Source organism: Carcharhinus amblyrhynchos, chromosome 21 (genome assembly GCF_965287045.1).
Source record: "Carcharhinus amblyrhynchos chromosome 21, sCarAmb.v2.hapA, whole genome shotgun sequence".
Classification (NCBI taxonomy): Eukaryota; Metazoa; Chordata; class Chondrichthyes; order Carcharhiniformes; family Carcharhinidae; genus Carcharhinus; species Carcharhinus amblyrhynchos.
Genome location: NC_137344.1, coordinates 9,865,195 through 9,882,338, shown reverse-complemented (window position 1 = coordinate 9,882,338; position 17,144 = coordinate 9,865,195). Strand labels below are relative to the sequence as shown.

The window sequence follows — 17,144 nt, the reverse complement described above, 5'->3', positions numbered from 1 at the left end:
CTCCCGCTGCCACTCTGCGGAAGGATTGGTTGGGGTTCAAGGGAGGCCAGCAACTGGGGAGTGCCGGGGATCGGTGGAGGGGCGGTGATGATGACTGAAGGTTGAGGCTGGCATGGGAGCAGCCATGGGGGGCATCATTGTGAGGGTCCCAGGCTGGCCAGCAATCAAGCTGGCCCACAAACGACAGGCTGACAGCTTGGGACCACTGCTCATGTGCAGAGGCCCAGAACTATCTGACTTTGGTGTGAATAGGCCCCGCCCCCCGAGTTTTTAATGATATTCACGATTATGCCCTCCGCATTGCACAGAGCGTGGGAGATTTGAGAGTGTGAACCCCCACTGAAAAAACAATTGTGATTTACACCAGCTTTCCTGTAAATTCAGCATTTAGAACCTCTTTGGGAGAATCATTCTTGGGAAGTTTATTGAGCAATGATAATTAAGAGGGCGACCGCTGTCAATGGTGTTTCCTATTGTTCGTATCCTCTGCTGCTTGGGAAACCCACTGTGGGTTGTGCAACAGGTGACATTACTCTGCAGAAACAACATCGACAATACTCTCCATTCAGAGGATGCGGCTGTCAGGCCAAAAAGACACTCTGTCCATCAAACAAGTGATTAGTGTAATCTATAATATTTAATGCTAGTGTGATGCCAGGTATGTATGTCCAACAACTAGTGGCTCCTATCAAACTGCATATTCCTTTGGCTGTTTACAGCAGGCCAAAGTACTGACCCATACTTAACCAGCCTGTGCTTGCAAAACTCAGAACATAGAAGCATTCTCGTAAAAATTTTAGGTTAAGTGTCCAGCTGGCATGAAAATGGGAGAGTTCCTGATCCATATTTTGGGCAAGTTTTCACGCTCAGCCTTTCAGACTTAGACCTTGGAAAAATGGCCTCAACTATTTCTAGCTCTTGCAGGCAGTGCACTGGGCTTAATTCGTCAGCCAGCCGACAGAGAGAGTGCTACTGTGCATATGCTGACCTCTGATTCTGCACATGTGCAATTCCAACAGCAGGAGTCTGACTGAGAGGCAGACAGCTATCAAGCCCCTGCTGTTGGAGTCAGCCAGAACCAAAATGATCAGGGCCCATAGCCAATCTAGCTTCCACTGTACACCCCCCCTGCTACACAGACCAATCATGCCCCCCTCCTCCCACAGAGGAGATCGCAATGCAGAGAGGCAGTAGACCCCTCCAATGATCCAGAGTCTAGCAGAATGTGCAGCAGCCCCTCCACCCCCTGATCAGGCTGCCCATTCAGGCCCCGCACCTTCAGGCCACACCCACCAGGCCCTGCCCCTACAGGCCCCAGCCCCTTCCCCCACCATAAACCCAGCACTCCCCGATGGGCAGTACCAAGTTGCCCAGCAGGTATTACTAAGGTACCAGGGTGACACTGCCCTAGGGTACTTCTGGTCCTTGGCCTCCTTGGAGGGGGCTCTCAATGGCCTCCGGCTCCACCAGGGAGGCTCACACGATGTCCCCATTCACGAAGTGCTTTCCTCGCCGGACAGAATCTCTCCCGGTGAGGCCCCAAATGCAAGGGAGGCCGGACGATTCAGCTCCAGGCTCACGAAAGACATGCAAATAAATATTAGCATACATTATCTTAATTTATTTAGCCTCTCACCCATTTCTGGTGAGGGACTGACTTCGCCGGAAATCCAGCTCTCTTAAGATTGTGAGAGCTGAGAAATCGGGCGTGATCCTGGTTTCTCAGCTTGCACATGATTTACTGGTTCGCTCTGCCTACCGATGGGCAGGGTGAGCTGGTTAAATCCTGGCGATAGTGTCCAGCATTAGATGTGATTCCACGATTGGATTACACGAATAATTCTGACTGTGATGGGAAATACGCTAACAACCAATATATGATCATAGTTTGTGATGTGGTTCAATTGCACGTGCCAAAAGATATATATTCACACATAGGGCCCTGTTCTTTACAAACAGAAAAAACATGTCCGTGCAATGTGCCTTTTTCAATAAACAGAAGCTTGGAGACAACAATTCCCTGGTTCATTCCCCATGGCAATTCACTGACCAATCAAGTTGCCTGGTTTGAAATTAAATGAAAGCTCGGCAGTTAGCTGTTCCCTGATGCACTCTCCATGGCAACGTCCCTATTAATCAAAGTCCACATGCCACCGAATCAGCATCCTCTTCTCATGCAGCAGCAATTGTTGTTTCCCTTTGAGATTCGATATTCTTGTGACTCTGTCCTGATAAGTGAGGGATGAAAAGCTTCGACAGGACGTCTCTTCATTTCAGCAAAATGCATGTTCTTTACTACCAAGTTACTATTTATTTTATTTGTATCACTAAATTACTGGGAAATCTTTGTGTATAACATAAAAAACCCAGTTAAGTGTTTAAAAGTATGCATATAAAAGTGAATCAGAGTGCTGATGTTGCTACAACAAGCCTTTGTTTTATCACTATTGGGTCAAACAGCACTGTGGGTGTGCCGACATCACACAGCCTACAGCCATTCAATAAAGTGATTCACCTTCTCAAGGGCAATCAGGGATGGGTAATAAATGCTGGCATTGCTGGCGACATTCACACTCCATGAATGAATTTTAATAAAATCAGTGGGCTGGAGGCTTCATCATTAAGTCTCTGGTTAATTTCAACTGTCAGCAAGTCTTTGGAATTTGGGGTTTTATTTTCTCCTTAACTTAAAACCCGAGTAAAATCAAATGCAGGAGTTAGCAGGTCAAAAATCGAACAGAAAAAAAAAAATCAGCAAAAATAACATTAGAAGGAATATGATTCCAGTTCTCTACATGAAATACATCACCCAAAAGGGCATTAAGTCTTCACTATTAGCCACCTCCTCAGCCCATTCTCCTCCAGAGAATTTCATTCCGCTGTCAATGTAGGATATAACTGTAATAAGTCTTAAGAAGCAGAAGTCCCTTCACCAAATCCCTTTATTTACCAACTCTAAACAGCAGTACAGAGTGTTAGTAGTCTATCTCTGGGGGTATCAGAGGAACTGACACTCTCGGTTAAGTACAAGGCAAAGACTTCCTGATTGACCCATCAATTGGATCCTTAACTAGGGAGTTCATACTCCAACAAGTCAAACTCAATGGCTTGACTTAAGTCATTATAATAACTAAGTGAAGGAATACTCTATGTTCATGCTGCTAGTTGGTACAGACAGGTGATGGGATGCTTCCCAACTGGGTGCAGTGTGCAGACTTTTACCTTCCTGATTTAACTGGATTTCATCCTAATTTTGGAATTCATCTTCCAGGGTGCAGAGAATGTAAAGTTTAAGCAACTATAATAGGAAGATAGCCATTATCAAATTGTATTTTCTTGTTAGTGTAACAGCTAAATAAATCTAGTACCTATACTAAGATTAGAATTTTAAGATTATAGAATCTTCTTTAAAACCTTTGATAGAATTGAAAATAAATCTTGATAAAACAGCAAACCACCCCTGTCTATATCAACAGGAATGAAGTTTCTAGGCGTTCAGATCACCAACAACCTGTCCTGGTCCTTCCATGCCGAAGCTTTAGTTAAGAAAGCCCACCAACACCTCTACTTTCTCAGGAGGTTAAGGAAACTCAGCATGTCTGCTGTGACCAACCTTTACTGATGCATCATAGAAAGCATTCTTTCTGAATGTATCACAGTTTGGTATGGCTCCTGTTCTGTCCAAGACCGCAAGGAACTACAAAGGGTCGTGAACGAAGCTCAGTCCAAAACGCAAACCAGCCTCCCATCCATTGCATCCATTGACTCTGTCTATACTTCCTGCTGGAAAAGCAGCCAGCATAAGCAGGACCCCACACAGCCCAGACATGTTCTCTTTCACCTTCTTCAGTTGGGAAAAAGATACAAAAGTCTGAGGTCACATACCAGCCAGCTGAAGAACAGCTTCGTCCCTGTTGCCATCAGACTTCTGAGTGGATCTACCATATATTAAGCTGATCTTTCTCTACACTGTAGATATGACTGTTACATTCTGTACACTCTCCTTCTCTGTGAACGGTATGTTTTGTTTGCATAGCGCACAAGAAACAATATTTTTCACTGTATATTAGTACATGTGACAATAATATATCAAACATGTTTTCATGACAATGAGTAAAAAACAGCATTACTTCTGGATTGGTTCATCTCAAAATATTGAGAAAAGTTTCAGAATGGACATTGTAAATTATTAAATTACGTATAAATTTTTTATAAAAAATTATGATTAACTATAATGACTCACACTTGCTCAGTTTTGTTTCAGGTTTCAAACTTCGCATAATGTTAACGTAAGTGAAATGATGTAGGAAAAAAACATTCAATTTTATGGACCTCTTTCTTTTGCTTTTATGTAAGAAATCTCAGACTAGCTATTTGCGATTAAACGGCGCTAGCCTAAAAGGGTCACAGTGACAACAAAATAACATGGGCACCTTGGGTGGGATTTTCCAGCCACGCTCGCCCTGAAACCAGAAAATCCCACCCCAGATCCGCCCCTTGCCCACTAAGATTCCCATGGCGGGTGGAACAGGAAAATTCATTCCCGTGTGCCTCCTTTGTGTACCGCACAAAAGCTTATTGTTTCCATCACAATACCCTTGCCTACAATTTATGTTACTTCTTCAAAGAATTCATGTTAAGTGAATTTTATTGTACTTCTGTAGATATTTTTATATTCCATCTTTGAACAAGGATTCCAATACCTTTCCTGCCACTTGACTATAGTTGTCGGGATTTGTTCTCTCCCGCTTTTTGTATATGGTAATCACATTTAATTTCAGTGTCTTGATCATTGTCCACTTTTTATTGACTAATCTTTCTGAGACACCTCTTTCAAACTGTGCTGGCTTTGCAAAACTGTAGAGGTTCAATACAGTCTAAAGGATATTTAGGCTTTCACTAATTGTACAGCCCAACAACTAGACAAAGCAGCCTGGAGTATATATACCTGTCTTATAATAACAGTGAACAGAAAAGTGCCTGAGAACTGGTAGATACAGAATGCTTTTTCCTACCTTGAAATACTAAAGACACTACACAAATACACATTGCTTTTGACACCAAACTGCAGGGTAGAGATAATACGGAGTAAGACTGCGACAAAATAGATGACACTAACAATCTTGCAGAATGGGCATGTATACGGAAATGAACTTGAAGTAGAAATGCACGGGGATTTGTACAGATGCAAAAAAAATCATCAAAAGCAGTAAAGCAGGTTTACATAAAGAATGCAAACAATTTCCAGAAAAATTCGATTCAAAAGTCACAGAAGTTAAACTTGTTTAGATTCTTGATTTAACCATACTTAATGTGCATAGTTCTCTTCTCCATATTATAAAGCAAATATAGAAACAGTGGAGAAAGTACAGGAAACAGTACGGTGGCACAGCGGTTAGCACTGCTTCCTAACAGCGCCAGGGACCTGGGTTCAATTCCCAGTTTGGGTCACTGTTTGTGTGGAGTCTGCACATTCTCCCTGTGTCTGCACAGGTTCTCTCTGGGTGCTCTGGTTTCCTCCCATAGTCTGAAAGACATGCTGGTTAGGTGTGTCAGCCATGCTCAATTCTCCCTCAGTATATCCGAACAGATGCCGAGTTGTGACAACTAGGGGATTTTTACAGTAACTTCATTGCAGTGTTAATGTAAGCCTACTTGCGACACTAATAAATAAACTGAAACTAGAAACTACAAAAGAATAAGACTAACTGTAGAGGGTACAATGGTCAGGAAAGATCGAGTAGACTGCTGCCCATCTCCCCAGAGAAAGACCTAGTGGTAACCTGAAGGATCCCTTTAAAATTATGAAGGGCATTGATAGGGTAATGACGGAGAAGATGCTTCCACTATGGGGGAGACCAATTCCAGGGGCAAGAAATTTTAGTTAGTTCCGAATAGATTTAATTACAAATTCAGGAGAAGCTTGTGTCCTCAGAGGGCAGCAAGAATGTGGAACTTGCGACCATGAGGCAAATTTAATAATTTAAGGGAAGCTAGGTAAATATCCGAGGGAGAAGGAGATAGAAGGATAGACTGAGATGAACTAAGGTAGGAAGAGGCTCATGGAGTATCAGCAGAGACAAGTTGGGCCAAACGGCCTATTTGTGCTATAAATTCTGTGTAATTCTACTTAGTTACATCCTGAATCTCTTACCATTTCATGTTGCTCCTGCATCTGTTGAATTTTCTTTGTGTATTTCTGGTCCACCTGTTTCAGTTCATTTACCATTGACTCGCACTTTGCATTTAACCCCTTCTTGTCATCTATCAACTGTCGGGAACAAATAACGTTTTAGCTCAAACATTTTCCAGAACATGACAAAACAAAGAAAAAGAATATTTAAAGTCAGCTCTCAAAATGAGCCTGACAAGTCGCTTAATGGTACACGTTCCGATTGTTTAAATATAATTGTACTAGAAAGATAACGATTATTTTTACAATTTGAAAGAACTGTGCTGACAATGATCTAACAATGAAGAAGCTAAGAATAAATAAGTTGATACGGTTTGAGTACAATATAAGTTAATGATGATTGTTATAACTGCAGCAGATATTATTTGCTGAGCAAAGGGAAACCTATCTTACTGATCATAATCTTTGTTTTCATCATTTTGAAAACAAGGAGGAAAAGATACTGATCCCTATTGGACTCTGTCCATCCATTGATTCTGTCAACACTTCCTGCTATCAGCAAAGCAGCCAGCAAAATCAAGGACCCCACGCACCTCGGACATTCTCTCTTCCATCTTCTTCCTTCGGGAAAAAGATACAAAAGTCTGAGGTCACATACCAACCGACTCAAGGCCAGCTTCTTCCCTGCTGTGTCAGAATTTTGAATGGACTTTGCATTAAGTTCATCTTTCTCTACATCCTAGCTATGACTGTAACACTACATTCTGCACTCTCTCGTTTCCTTCTCTATGAACGGTATGTTTTGTCAGTATAGTGCACAAGAAACAATACTTATCATTGTATGTTAATACATGTGACAATCATGAATCAAATCAAATTATACAGTTATCCTTGCTGTAGGTGTTAATTTATGGACATTGGGCCAGAAAAGGATGAGGCCTGGTTAATCCCTCCATTTCTGTATCAACAGGCACAACTCTTCAACACCTTTCAATAGCCATGTAATGATTCGGATGAGGGGTAAAAGGTGGAACTCTGGCTGACACCAAGACCAACTTTTGTGACTCTGAAGTCTTCTTCCCTTTCTTTCTCCACACCCACCCCTGCCCACTGCCCTAAGAGCAATGAATTTACTATAGGTTAGGAACTGAATGAGAATATTTTAAATGATGGCTAAACTGGCTCAGCCATCTGAGAAATGACATTTTTCTTAAATACCTATTTCTAATTGAAGTATCTAGGTGGAAGATACATGGGTGTGGGAGAAACACCCAATGGTAAAATTAGTTAAGTTGACTTGTAGAGTCTGGGCCGATCCAACCAAATGGATTAAACAAAGGACTCCTCACCACACTTAGTGAAGGCACAGATGAGGTTCCTGTAGTATCAGCCGAACCTTCGTTGTACCTTTCATTATGTGGGTAAGGATTAATTATGTGATACCTTCCTTAACCAAACCTACTACCTGATAACACCCACACAAAAAGGTCCAGAAGAAAAAGCAGTGAATAAAGAGTATTCAGAGTTTCCTTTAAGATTATTTCTTTGAACCATTTATAACAAGCTTATCTTTGATTTTTACCACTCTGATATACTTCTAAGAATTGGTAACTCCCATAGTGTGTTTGCTTTACAATAGTCATAGTACTGGAAAGTTATGTTCAGAGTGTCATAGTAATTAATTTCATCTTCCGATTAGGCACTTGGAACTCAACATTGAGTTCAACGATATTAGACTGACTTTTCCCTTGAATCTTTTAGAAGAATGAGGGGAGATCTCATTGAGACGTATAAGATGATGAATGGTATGATAGGATAGAGGTGGAGAGACTCTTCCCGCTCAGAAAGGGTAGTAGGACTAGGGGGCACAGCCTCAAGATAAAGGGGGGGCGGTTTAGAACGGAGTTGAGGAAGAACTTCTTCACTCAAAGGGTGGTGAATCTCTGGAATTCTCTGCCCGTTGAAGTGGTGGAGGCTGCCTCGCTAAATATTTTTAAGACGCTGGTTGATGGGTTTTTGATAAGTGAGGGGATTAAGGGTTATGGGGAGAGGGCGGGAATGTGGAACTGAGCCACGACAGATCAGCCATGATCTTATTGAATGGCGGGGCAGGCTTGAAGGGCTAGATGGCCTACTCCTGCTCCTATTTCTTACGTTCTTATGTTCTTTTGTTTTAAATTTTGAAATAACTTTAACAGTAGGAACTTTGATCGAAGGAACTTTGTACAGATTAATCTTTCTTCATTGCTGCCAGCACATTGCTGAGTTCTTCCCTCTTCCACTTTGCATGGATATGAGTGCCAACTCTCTTTCTGATAAGCTTGAATGCTTGCTTGTCTTTAGAAACCTTCAACAATTCCATTGCACGCCTTTCATAGGGAGCAAAAGCACAGACCTCATGGATCAGATCTCTGACAAACTTGGTGTTCTTGGTTAGACGCCCTCTTCTACGGCACTGCCTTGGGCTGGTTTCATTCTTGGTTACAGGCTGACCTTTGCGCAGGCCAACTGCCATGGGATACCTGATCGGCATTTCCGCTTCTCTGTTAAGGTGCCTAAACTTAACCTCCTTTTTAAAAAAAGTCCCACATATTCATGTTTCAATGTAAGAACGCTCTTACCCCATCCCCACAGTGTCACCTATCTCGTTCTTAAGACTGCTACACTTTTGTTGCAATCTCTTCCAGCTACAGTACAGTATGTAACAGATCTCCCCCTCTCTCATTTCTGATGAAGACAAATGGATTTATAGAAACATAGAAAATAGAGCCATTCAGCCCTTGAAGCCTGCTCCACCATTCATTTTGATCATGGCTGATCATCAAATTTAATATCCTGATCCCGGCTTCTGCCCACATCCCTTGATCCCTTTAGCCCCAAGAGCTATGTCTAATTTTGTCGTGAAATCACTGGAAATGTTAACTATGCTCCCTCCCTACAGATGCTGTCAGACCTCTTGAGTTTTTCCAGTCTTCTGTTTGTTTCAGATTCCAGCATCCATGGTACTTTGCTTATTACTGTAATTCATTAGCCAGGAGTTTGGTTATTTTCAATTATATTAACTTTTGTTAATATTTAAATGCCCCGAATACCTTTCTACCAAAGTCTAGGGAGAAATAAAAACAAATCAATCCAGCCAGGAGTACCAACAGTACTGTTCTTTGTTCAATGGTTATTCCTTTTCAATTAATGATCCTCGGTAAATGCTGACACGCATCCACATCCTAAAGTCCAAAGCACAAGAGGTTTACAGCATGGAAACAGGCCCTTCCCAACTTGTCCACGCTGCCCTTTTTTCTTTTAAAACCCCTATGTTGAAGTGGAAATTTTTCCTGCTTCTTGACTGTGGTAGAGAGACTCAACAAAATTTGTTCCAACAAAACGACTTATCTTTATTTCCAAAAGACTGCATGCAGTATCAGCAAAAACTTGAGTTCAGAGAGCCATTATTACGACTTGCTAATTCTGCTCTCAAGTCCCCCCCTACATAAAGAATCAATTCAATAGTTATACCTTTCTCTTACCAGTTTACATGACTTCAGGAATTCAATTAGTAATACAAACAGTAGCAACATCTTTAATTGTGTTTTAACCCAGTGACCTCCGAGACCTCTTTGTCTCATCATTCATACTTTTATCTTGTCCTTTTGACAGAACAAAAGAAGGCCGATGACTTTGTCATTTCTGACCTTATCTTGTCTTACTCATACATCACTAGGTCATGTGGAATCAGCCTTATCAGGTCTTGACTTTCTTGGTCTTATTCATGTCTTAGGTTATGCGGAGTCAGTGTTCCTTATTTTGTACCAAATACTTGACCAATTTTCCCATCTTGCCACTATTTCATTCGTACAACTTCACCCCTAAACTAATCCCAATTGCCCACATTTGGCCCATATCCGTCTATACCCATCGTACCCATGTAACTGTCTAAATGCTTTTTAAAAGATAAAATTGTACCCACTTCTACTACTGCCTCTGGCAGCTTGTTCCAGACACTCACCACTCTGTCAAAAAATTGCCCCTCTGGACACCTTTGTATCTCTCTCCTCTCACCTTAGACCTATGCCCTCTAGTTTTAGACTCCCCTACTTTTGGGAAAAGATGTTGACTATCTACCTTGTCTATGCCCCTCATTATTTTACAGACCTATATAAGGTCACTTCTCAGCCTCCTATGCTCCAGAGAAAGAAGTCCCAGTTTACTCAGCCTCTCCTTATAACTCAATCCATCAAGTTTGGTTCGCTTCTCAGCCTTTCGGCTAAGACCAAGTGTAGTATCGACATGCTGTGTTTGGTTGAAGTCACTAGGTTACATTTTAGCTTCACTTGAAGCAATTTTTTAAAAGCGGCATCTTGGCCTTTTGGCTAAGATACAAATGAGATCAAGCTTTGGAGGAGGAGCTATGCCTACTCCAATCAACTTGGATCATGTAGATCAAGCCCAAGACAGGAGGCGAGAGCCCTGTCTTGTCAGCTTAGATCAGGAATGACTCAACTTGTTGAGAATCTGAATTGGACTTGATTTGATTGAATTGGAATAAAAACAAAACAAAAAGAAAATGGAACTAATATTCCACTGCACACACCAAGATAAATAACGTGCCAGTGAGTTAAGTAAATACAGCTCTCAGATTCTGGTAAACAAGCGTCTGGGAAATCTGTCGCTGTCAGCTTGGTAAAGGAGGTCATGCAGATCCAACAAAGTGGAAGGCTCTGGACCAGGGTATAACAAGGAATAATGAAATGTAAGATCACCCAATGGGTGTATTTGCGGACCTGATGTTTGGACCAATAAATAATATTGCTTTTCCTATAATTTTAAGAAGCTGAGAACAAAAGGAGAGCGAGGAGGAGTGGGCACAGAAGCCTGACCCACTGTAATTCAAAAGGATTACGGCTAATCTTCAATTTCAATTCCACATTTCTGTCCAAACCTCATATCCCTTGAGTTGTTGAGGCCTAAAAATCTAACAATCTCAATCCTGGATATACCTCATGTCTGAATGTTTTCTTTGTCCTTTTACACAGAGGGTGGTGGGCGCCTGGAACTTGTTGCCAGGGAGGTAGTGGAAGCAGGTATGATAGTGACTTTTAAGGGGCATCTTGACAAATACATGAACAGGATGGGAATCAAGGGATATGATCCCCAGAAGGGTAGGGGGTTTTAGTTGGGCAGCATGTTCAGTGCAGGCTTGGAGGGCCGAAGGGCCTTTTTCTGTGCTGTAATTTTCTTTGTTCTTCGAATACCACTGCCCATTGAGATTGAGAATTTCAGAGATTCGCAACCCTCCTCCTGAAGGAATCCATTTTCATTAGAGTCCTAACCAGTCCATTGCTTCCCCTCACAGAATTGTCACGGTGCAGGAGGAGGCCATTCAGCCCATTATGTACACACTGGCTCTCCAAATGAGCCTCACGACATGGCACCATTTCCCTGCCTTTTCCCCATACCCCTGCACGTAGTTTCTGCTCAAATAATAATCTGACATCACCTTGAATACCTCGATTGAACCTGCCTCCGCCACACTTCCAGGTAGTGCATTCCAGACCCGAACCACTTACTGTGTGAAAAAGTATTCTCTCATATCACATTTGCTTCTTTTTGCAAATCTCTTTAAATCTGTGCTCTTTCATTCCTGATCCTTTTACAAGCGGGAAGTTTCTCCCTATCTACTCTGTCCAGCTCCCTCATGATTTTCAACATCGCCATCAAATCTCCTCTCAGCCTTCTCTCTCCATCCTCTCCAATCTATCCTCATAACTGAAATTTCTCAACCCTGAAACCATTCTTGTAAACCTCTTCTCCACCCTCTCTGCATTCAGACATTTCTTATAGTGTGGCAACCAGAACTCTACACAATATTTCAGCTATTAGTTAGACTTTTACAAGACATTAGTTAACTAATGTCTTGTAAAAGTTCAGCACAAACCTTCTTGCTCTTGTGCTCAATGCCCCGAATAATAAAGCCCAGAATACTGTGTGCTTTATTAACTACTCTCTCCCTCTTTCCTGCTGCCTTCAACGATCAATGCACATGTACATCCAAGTCCCTCTGCTCCTGCACCAGCTTAAGAATTTTATCCCTTATTTTGTATTGTCCTTCCATGGTCTTCCTACCAAAGTGCATCAACTCACAGTCCTCGACACTGAACTTCACCTGGCATCAATCTGCCCAACCTATTTAAGTCTATTTGAACCTTTACGCTACCTTCCTCACAGATTGCAAAACTTCCAAGTCATCCACAAGATTTGAAACTGTGCCCTACACACCAAGATCTAGATCATTTATATATTCTCCTGAGATCACCCAAGCCTAGAATCAGGGAAAACAGCTTTTCAGCATCTACCCTGTAAAGTCCCCTCAGAATCTCTCATGTTTTGATCAAATCACCTAGAATCATATAAACCCTACAGTACAGAAAAGGGCTCTATCTCTTCAAAGCTGCAGAAAGTACAAGTCCATTCACTTCAAAGGAAGATGCTCTCATCTCAGTAAATTATTGTTGCACCACCTCTTTCACAATACATGGTTCCTCTTTTTGCAAACCACTTTAAAGAGGATGTAAGCCACAAACTGTCAATCAGGTTTAGACTCTGTCATCATGAGGACTGTCATCGGGAGGACTTTGAATAGTGTGGATGAACAGAGGGATCTAGGTGTATGTGTACCTAGATCCCTGAAAGTTGGGAATCAAGTAGATAAGGTTGTTAAGAAGGCATACGGTGTCTTGGCGTTTATTGGTAGGGGGATTGAATTTAGGAGTCGCAGCGTCATGTTGCAACTGTACACAACTCTGGTGCGGCCGCACTTGGAGTACTGTGTGCAGTTCTGGTCCCCACATTACAGGAAGGATGTGGAGGCTTTGGAGAGGGTGCAGAGGAGGTTTACCAGGATGTTGCCTGGTATGGAGGGGAGGTCCTATGAGGAGAGACTGAGGGATTTGGGGTTGCTAGAAAGAAGGCGGCTAAGAGGGGATCTTATTGAAACATATAAGATGATTAGAGGTTTAGATAGGGTGGATAGTGATAGCCTTTTTCCTCAGATGGAGAAAGCTAGCACGAGGGGGCATGGCTTTAAATTAAGGGGGGGTAGTTATAGGACGGATGTCAGGGGTAGGTTCTTTACCCAGAGGGTGGTGAGGGATTGGAATGCCCTGCCTGCTGCAGTTGTAAATGCGCCTAGTTTGGGGCCATTTAAGAGATCCGTGGATAGGTTTATGGACGAAAAGGGATTGGTTTCGGTTAGTGGGTCATTGTTTTTTAACTGGTCGGCGCAACATCGTGGGCCGAAGGGCCTGTTCTGCGCTGTAGTGTTCTATGTTCTATCATTGCAATCAGGATCACTGGGGTATTTGTGGTGCATTCAATGGCGAAGGGAAATATAAAAAAAACCACAGGTGGCTGGTGTGTGATAGAAATCCATCAAGCTTGCAGTTGAATCGTTAACCAGGCACTGCACGCTGAATTGGTTACAGATCAAAGACTTCAAGTGCAATGGAGAAGGTTTCAATGATTCCAGCTTACTGGGAAACCTCAGCAACTTCAAATTAAAGCTGTGGACTGAATGCATAGCTGGACAGGCTGGAAACCTCCCCACCCCAGGTGAAATTGACACCTCAAAGGGCTCTGCTCTCACCTTCAGCTGCTGACAGGGAAAAAGGATAGCTGCTGCTGCTGAATGGAGTGCCACAATGATTTAAAATCCTGCCAGCTGACCAGGAGACAGGAGATTAAAGTGACCTAACTACTTCAGAATTCACACAGCTAACAGGCAGCAATGCAGATACTGATCACAGGGCTGCCTGGAATCACTATAAGAAGTCTCTCAAACCAGGTTAAAGTCCAACAGGTTAATTAGGTAGCACAAGCTTTCGGAATGTCGCTCCTGCTTCCGATGAGTGACTCACCCGAGCCACCTGAAGAAGGAACGACGCTCAAAGTTTGTGCTACCAATTAAACCTGTTGGACTTTAACCTGGTGTTGAGAGACTTCTTACTGTGCTTACCCCAATCCAACGCTGGCAACTCCACATCATGAAATCACTATGCCAGGAGTGATTTTCAAGTCTGGCAGAGCTAGAATGAGCAGTCAAGCCATAACACCCCCACCCTGGCGGAAAATGGCAAGTGTCAACCCCTTGCCCCTAGCCCGAGTCCTCTCAACCCCCAAGATCTCTGAAAGACCCGTTGTCTGCAGCCTGGCAACAGCAAAGGGGCAAATGGCCATGGGGCCTACTTTCTCAAGCTCCTTCTGGGCCAGAGTCAGTGCCGGAGGCAGTACACTGTTGGCAATGCCAAGGCACATAGTCTAAAGGGAGGCTAAGTGGGAAGTGTGAGGGCAAAGGGGGCCTGAGTGAGTGCATAGAGTGCAGATGCATTGCTGAGGGATTGGTAGTGCTTCCTCAACCCTCAGGATCGGTAGTGCTTCCTCAACCCTCAGGATCCAACACTCCAGGTCCTTGCTTGTAAGGACCTGTACGAAAACCCGCCTACTGTGGATCTCCCTGGGGAGACAGGTAAATAGTGTAAGGTATTTGAATCGGGCTTCAAGGCCGCTAATTATATTTAAAGTAGTTAATTTGAACATTTGAGAGGAGGACGCCAATAAGCATCAGGGACCCGGGTTCGATTCCCACCTTGGGTCACTGTCTTTGTGGAGTTTGCACATTCTCTCGTGTCTACGTGGGTTTCCTCCAGGTGTTCCAGCTTCCTCCCACAGTCTGAAAGACATGCTGGTTAGGTGCATTGGCCATGCTAAATTCTCCTTCAGTGTACCAGAACAGGAATGTGGTGACTAGGAGATTTTCATGAGTAATTTTATTGCTGTGTTAACATAAGCTTACTTGTGATAATAAAGTTAATAAATAAACTTTAAACACTTTATGGCCAATCATGCAAAGATATGGACAGTGTTCTCCATTGTGTCAGACATCACACTGCCTGAGAATGCCCCATGTCTGAATCAATACTTGACGCTAATCAAGCATTTCCTTATGAAAGTAGATCCATTGAGGTGAAGATTCTTATGCTGATCAACTGAATTTTTACCGTCCCAACTTCAGACACAAAGGACAGAATGTGATATTACAGTAATATCCTCATTGAGAATCCTTTAGGCACAGCTTCCAATCAATGAATCATAGAATCCTACAGTGCAGAAAGAGCCCATTTGACCCAACGAGTCTGCACTGACCACAATCCACTCTTGCCCTATTCCCACAACTGTGCTAGTCTTCCTGATACTAAAGGACAATTCAGCATGGCTAATCCATGTAACCCACACATCTTTGGAAATGGAGGAACATTAAGATAAAGTATTTCAAGTATATGGTTTGTCACCAATGAGTCTTACTCATCCATATCCAGTTCCCAATATTGTCCACGACAAACTGATCTTTCTCCTTAATAGGGGGTTAATGCACAATGGTTAGAGCTCCAATTATCACTCAGAAGGGAGAAATACAGAAGTGAGAGTTTTACACAGATGTCAGCGCATCATCTAGACATCCAACATGTTATTGCTTTAGATTACTCACTCTTGAATGCCTGCAAGATCATGATTCACAAAACAGTTGCAAAGGAAGTAAGGTAATAAATACTTCAAAGGGCAATTATGGTAAACATTGGATGTAATGTAGGTTACTGAGTCATTGGTGTTGAGTATATTTAATTAATTCAACATTATAATGCTTCTGGCTACTTTGGGTGGCTTGAGAAAGTCACTACATTTCTCCCTAGCTTCACAGAACATTGATTAGAACATTCATACTGACTTCTGCCTTCTATTTGTTTGGTTGGTCAGCTTGATGAGGAAATACCAAGGCACACTCCCTGGGCATGTCATATCATTCCATCAGAATTCCTGTGGCCTTTCAGAGGAACAGGACATTCTGTACCAGCTGAACAATGATCCACAGAGCAGGTGCCCAGTGGCAATATGCATCTCCCACCCATCACCAACCCCCCCCCACCCCCCAACAGACACAGACACACACACACACACACACACACACACACACACACGCAACCCTAATGCCACCACTGGAGGGTTCTTTCCCCGATGGTTGGAATCTGCCTAACAAGATATCCTCTGGCCTAAACATGGCAGTGACCTTCCTCCTTTTGAAGGCCGTCTTTATCAGTGGTGCTGCCAGGCTGTCAGGTCTCGAGGTTGGGCTGCCACCAGAGAGCCAGGTTTCTGCCCCTAAAGTGCTGCCTGTGCTGCTGCATTCACTGCCTTATGTTTAAGCTTTGCATTTGGACCTGGCAGAGGGACCCATTGTGTGCCGATAAAATTCTGGCCTTTGTGGCCTCCTCACAACTTACCCATCGTTGTATTGTCAGTAAACTTGGCTACAACACACTCAGTCCCTTCTATCTAACTCATTATTAATGTAAATTGTAAATTGTTGAAGTTCACTTTGACACTCCACTAGTTACAGTCTGCTAACCAAAAATGATACATTTATCTCAATTGTTTCCTGTGAGTTAGCCAATCCTCTTTCCCTGCTAATATATTCCCCAAAAACAATGAGCCCTTATCTTGTGCACCAACTTTTTATGGTATTTGGCACTCCACTAATTACAATCTACCAACTAAAAAATGACCTACTAATCCCAATCTTCTATTTGTGTTCATTACATTACCCCCAACACAATGAGCCTTTACCTTGTGCAGCAGTCTTTTATGTGGCACCTTACCGAATACCTTTTACACTACATTTACTGGTTCTCCTTTGTCCACCATGTTTGCTGCATCAAAGCTGATTTGAAAACTGCAAATTCCTTGTCTTGAAACTATGTTGACGCAATTAGGATTTGAGAACCAGGCCAAGTGTATGGAGTTAAGACACAGGTTAGCCCTGATTTCCCTGAATGGTCCAAAAGATTCAAGGACCTGAGTATCTATTGTGTCTGTATTACACAGCTGGCTTGCCAGGAAAGCATCATGAAGAGGAGAAAGAAAAAAAAGCAAAGAAATGTGAATTCACACAATGCCTCACATGCCC

At 42.7% G+C, this 17,144-nt stretch overlaps 1 protein-coding gene and 1 pseudogene across 9 annotated transcripts in view; both read right to left on the bottom strand.

Annotated features, from left to right (window-relative positions):
* The window catches only part of cep131 (centrosomal protein 131), a 132,418-nt gene that overhangs the window by 38,918 nt on the left and 76,356 nt on the right, over positions 1 to 17,144 (bottom strand). For all 9 annotated transcript variants that reach the window (XR_013889174.1, XM_080209463.1, XM_080209462.1 and 6 more), the window contains one exon: positions 6,155 to 6,271. Coding sequence is in view for 8 of the 9 variants with exons in the window: in XM_080209463.1 (XP_080065589.1) it covers positions 6,155 to 6,271 (117 nt within the window). In the remaining variant the exon portion in view is untranslated. The remainder of the gene's footprint in view (positions 1 to 6,154; positions 6,272 to 17,144) is intronic.
* Positions 8,364 to 8,666, bottom strand: LOC145356542 (large ribosomal subunit protein eL36 pseudogene; annotated as a pseudogene).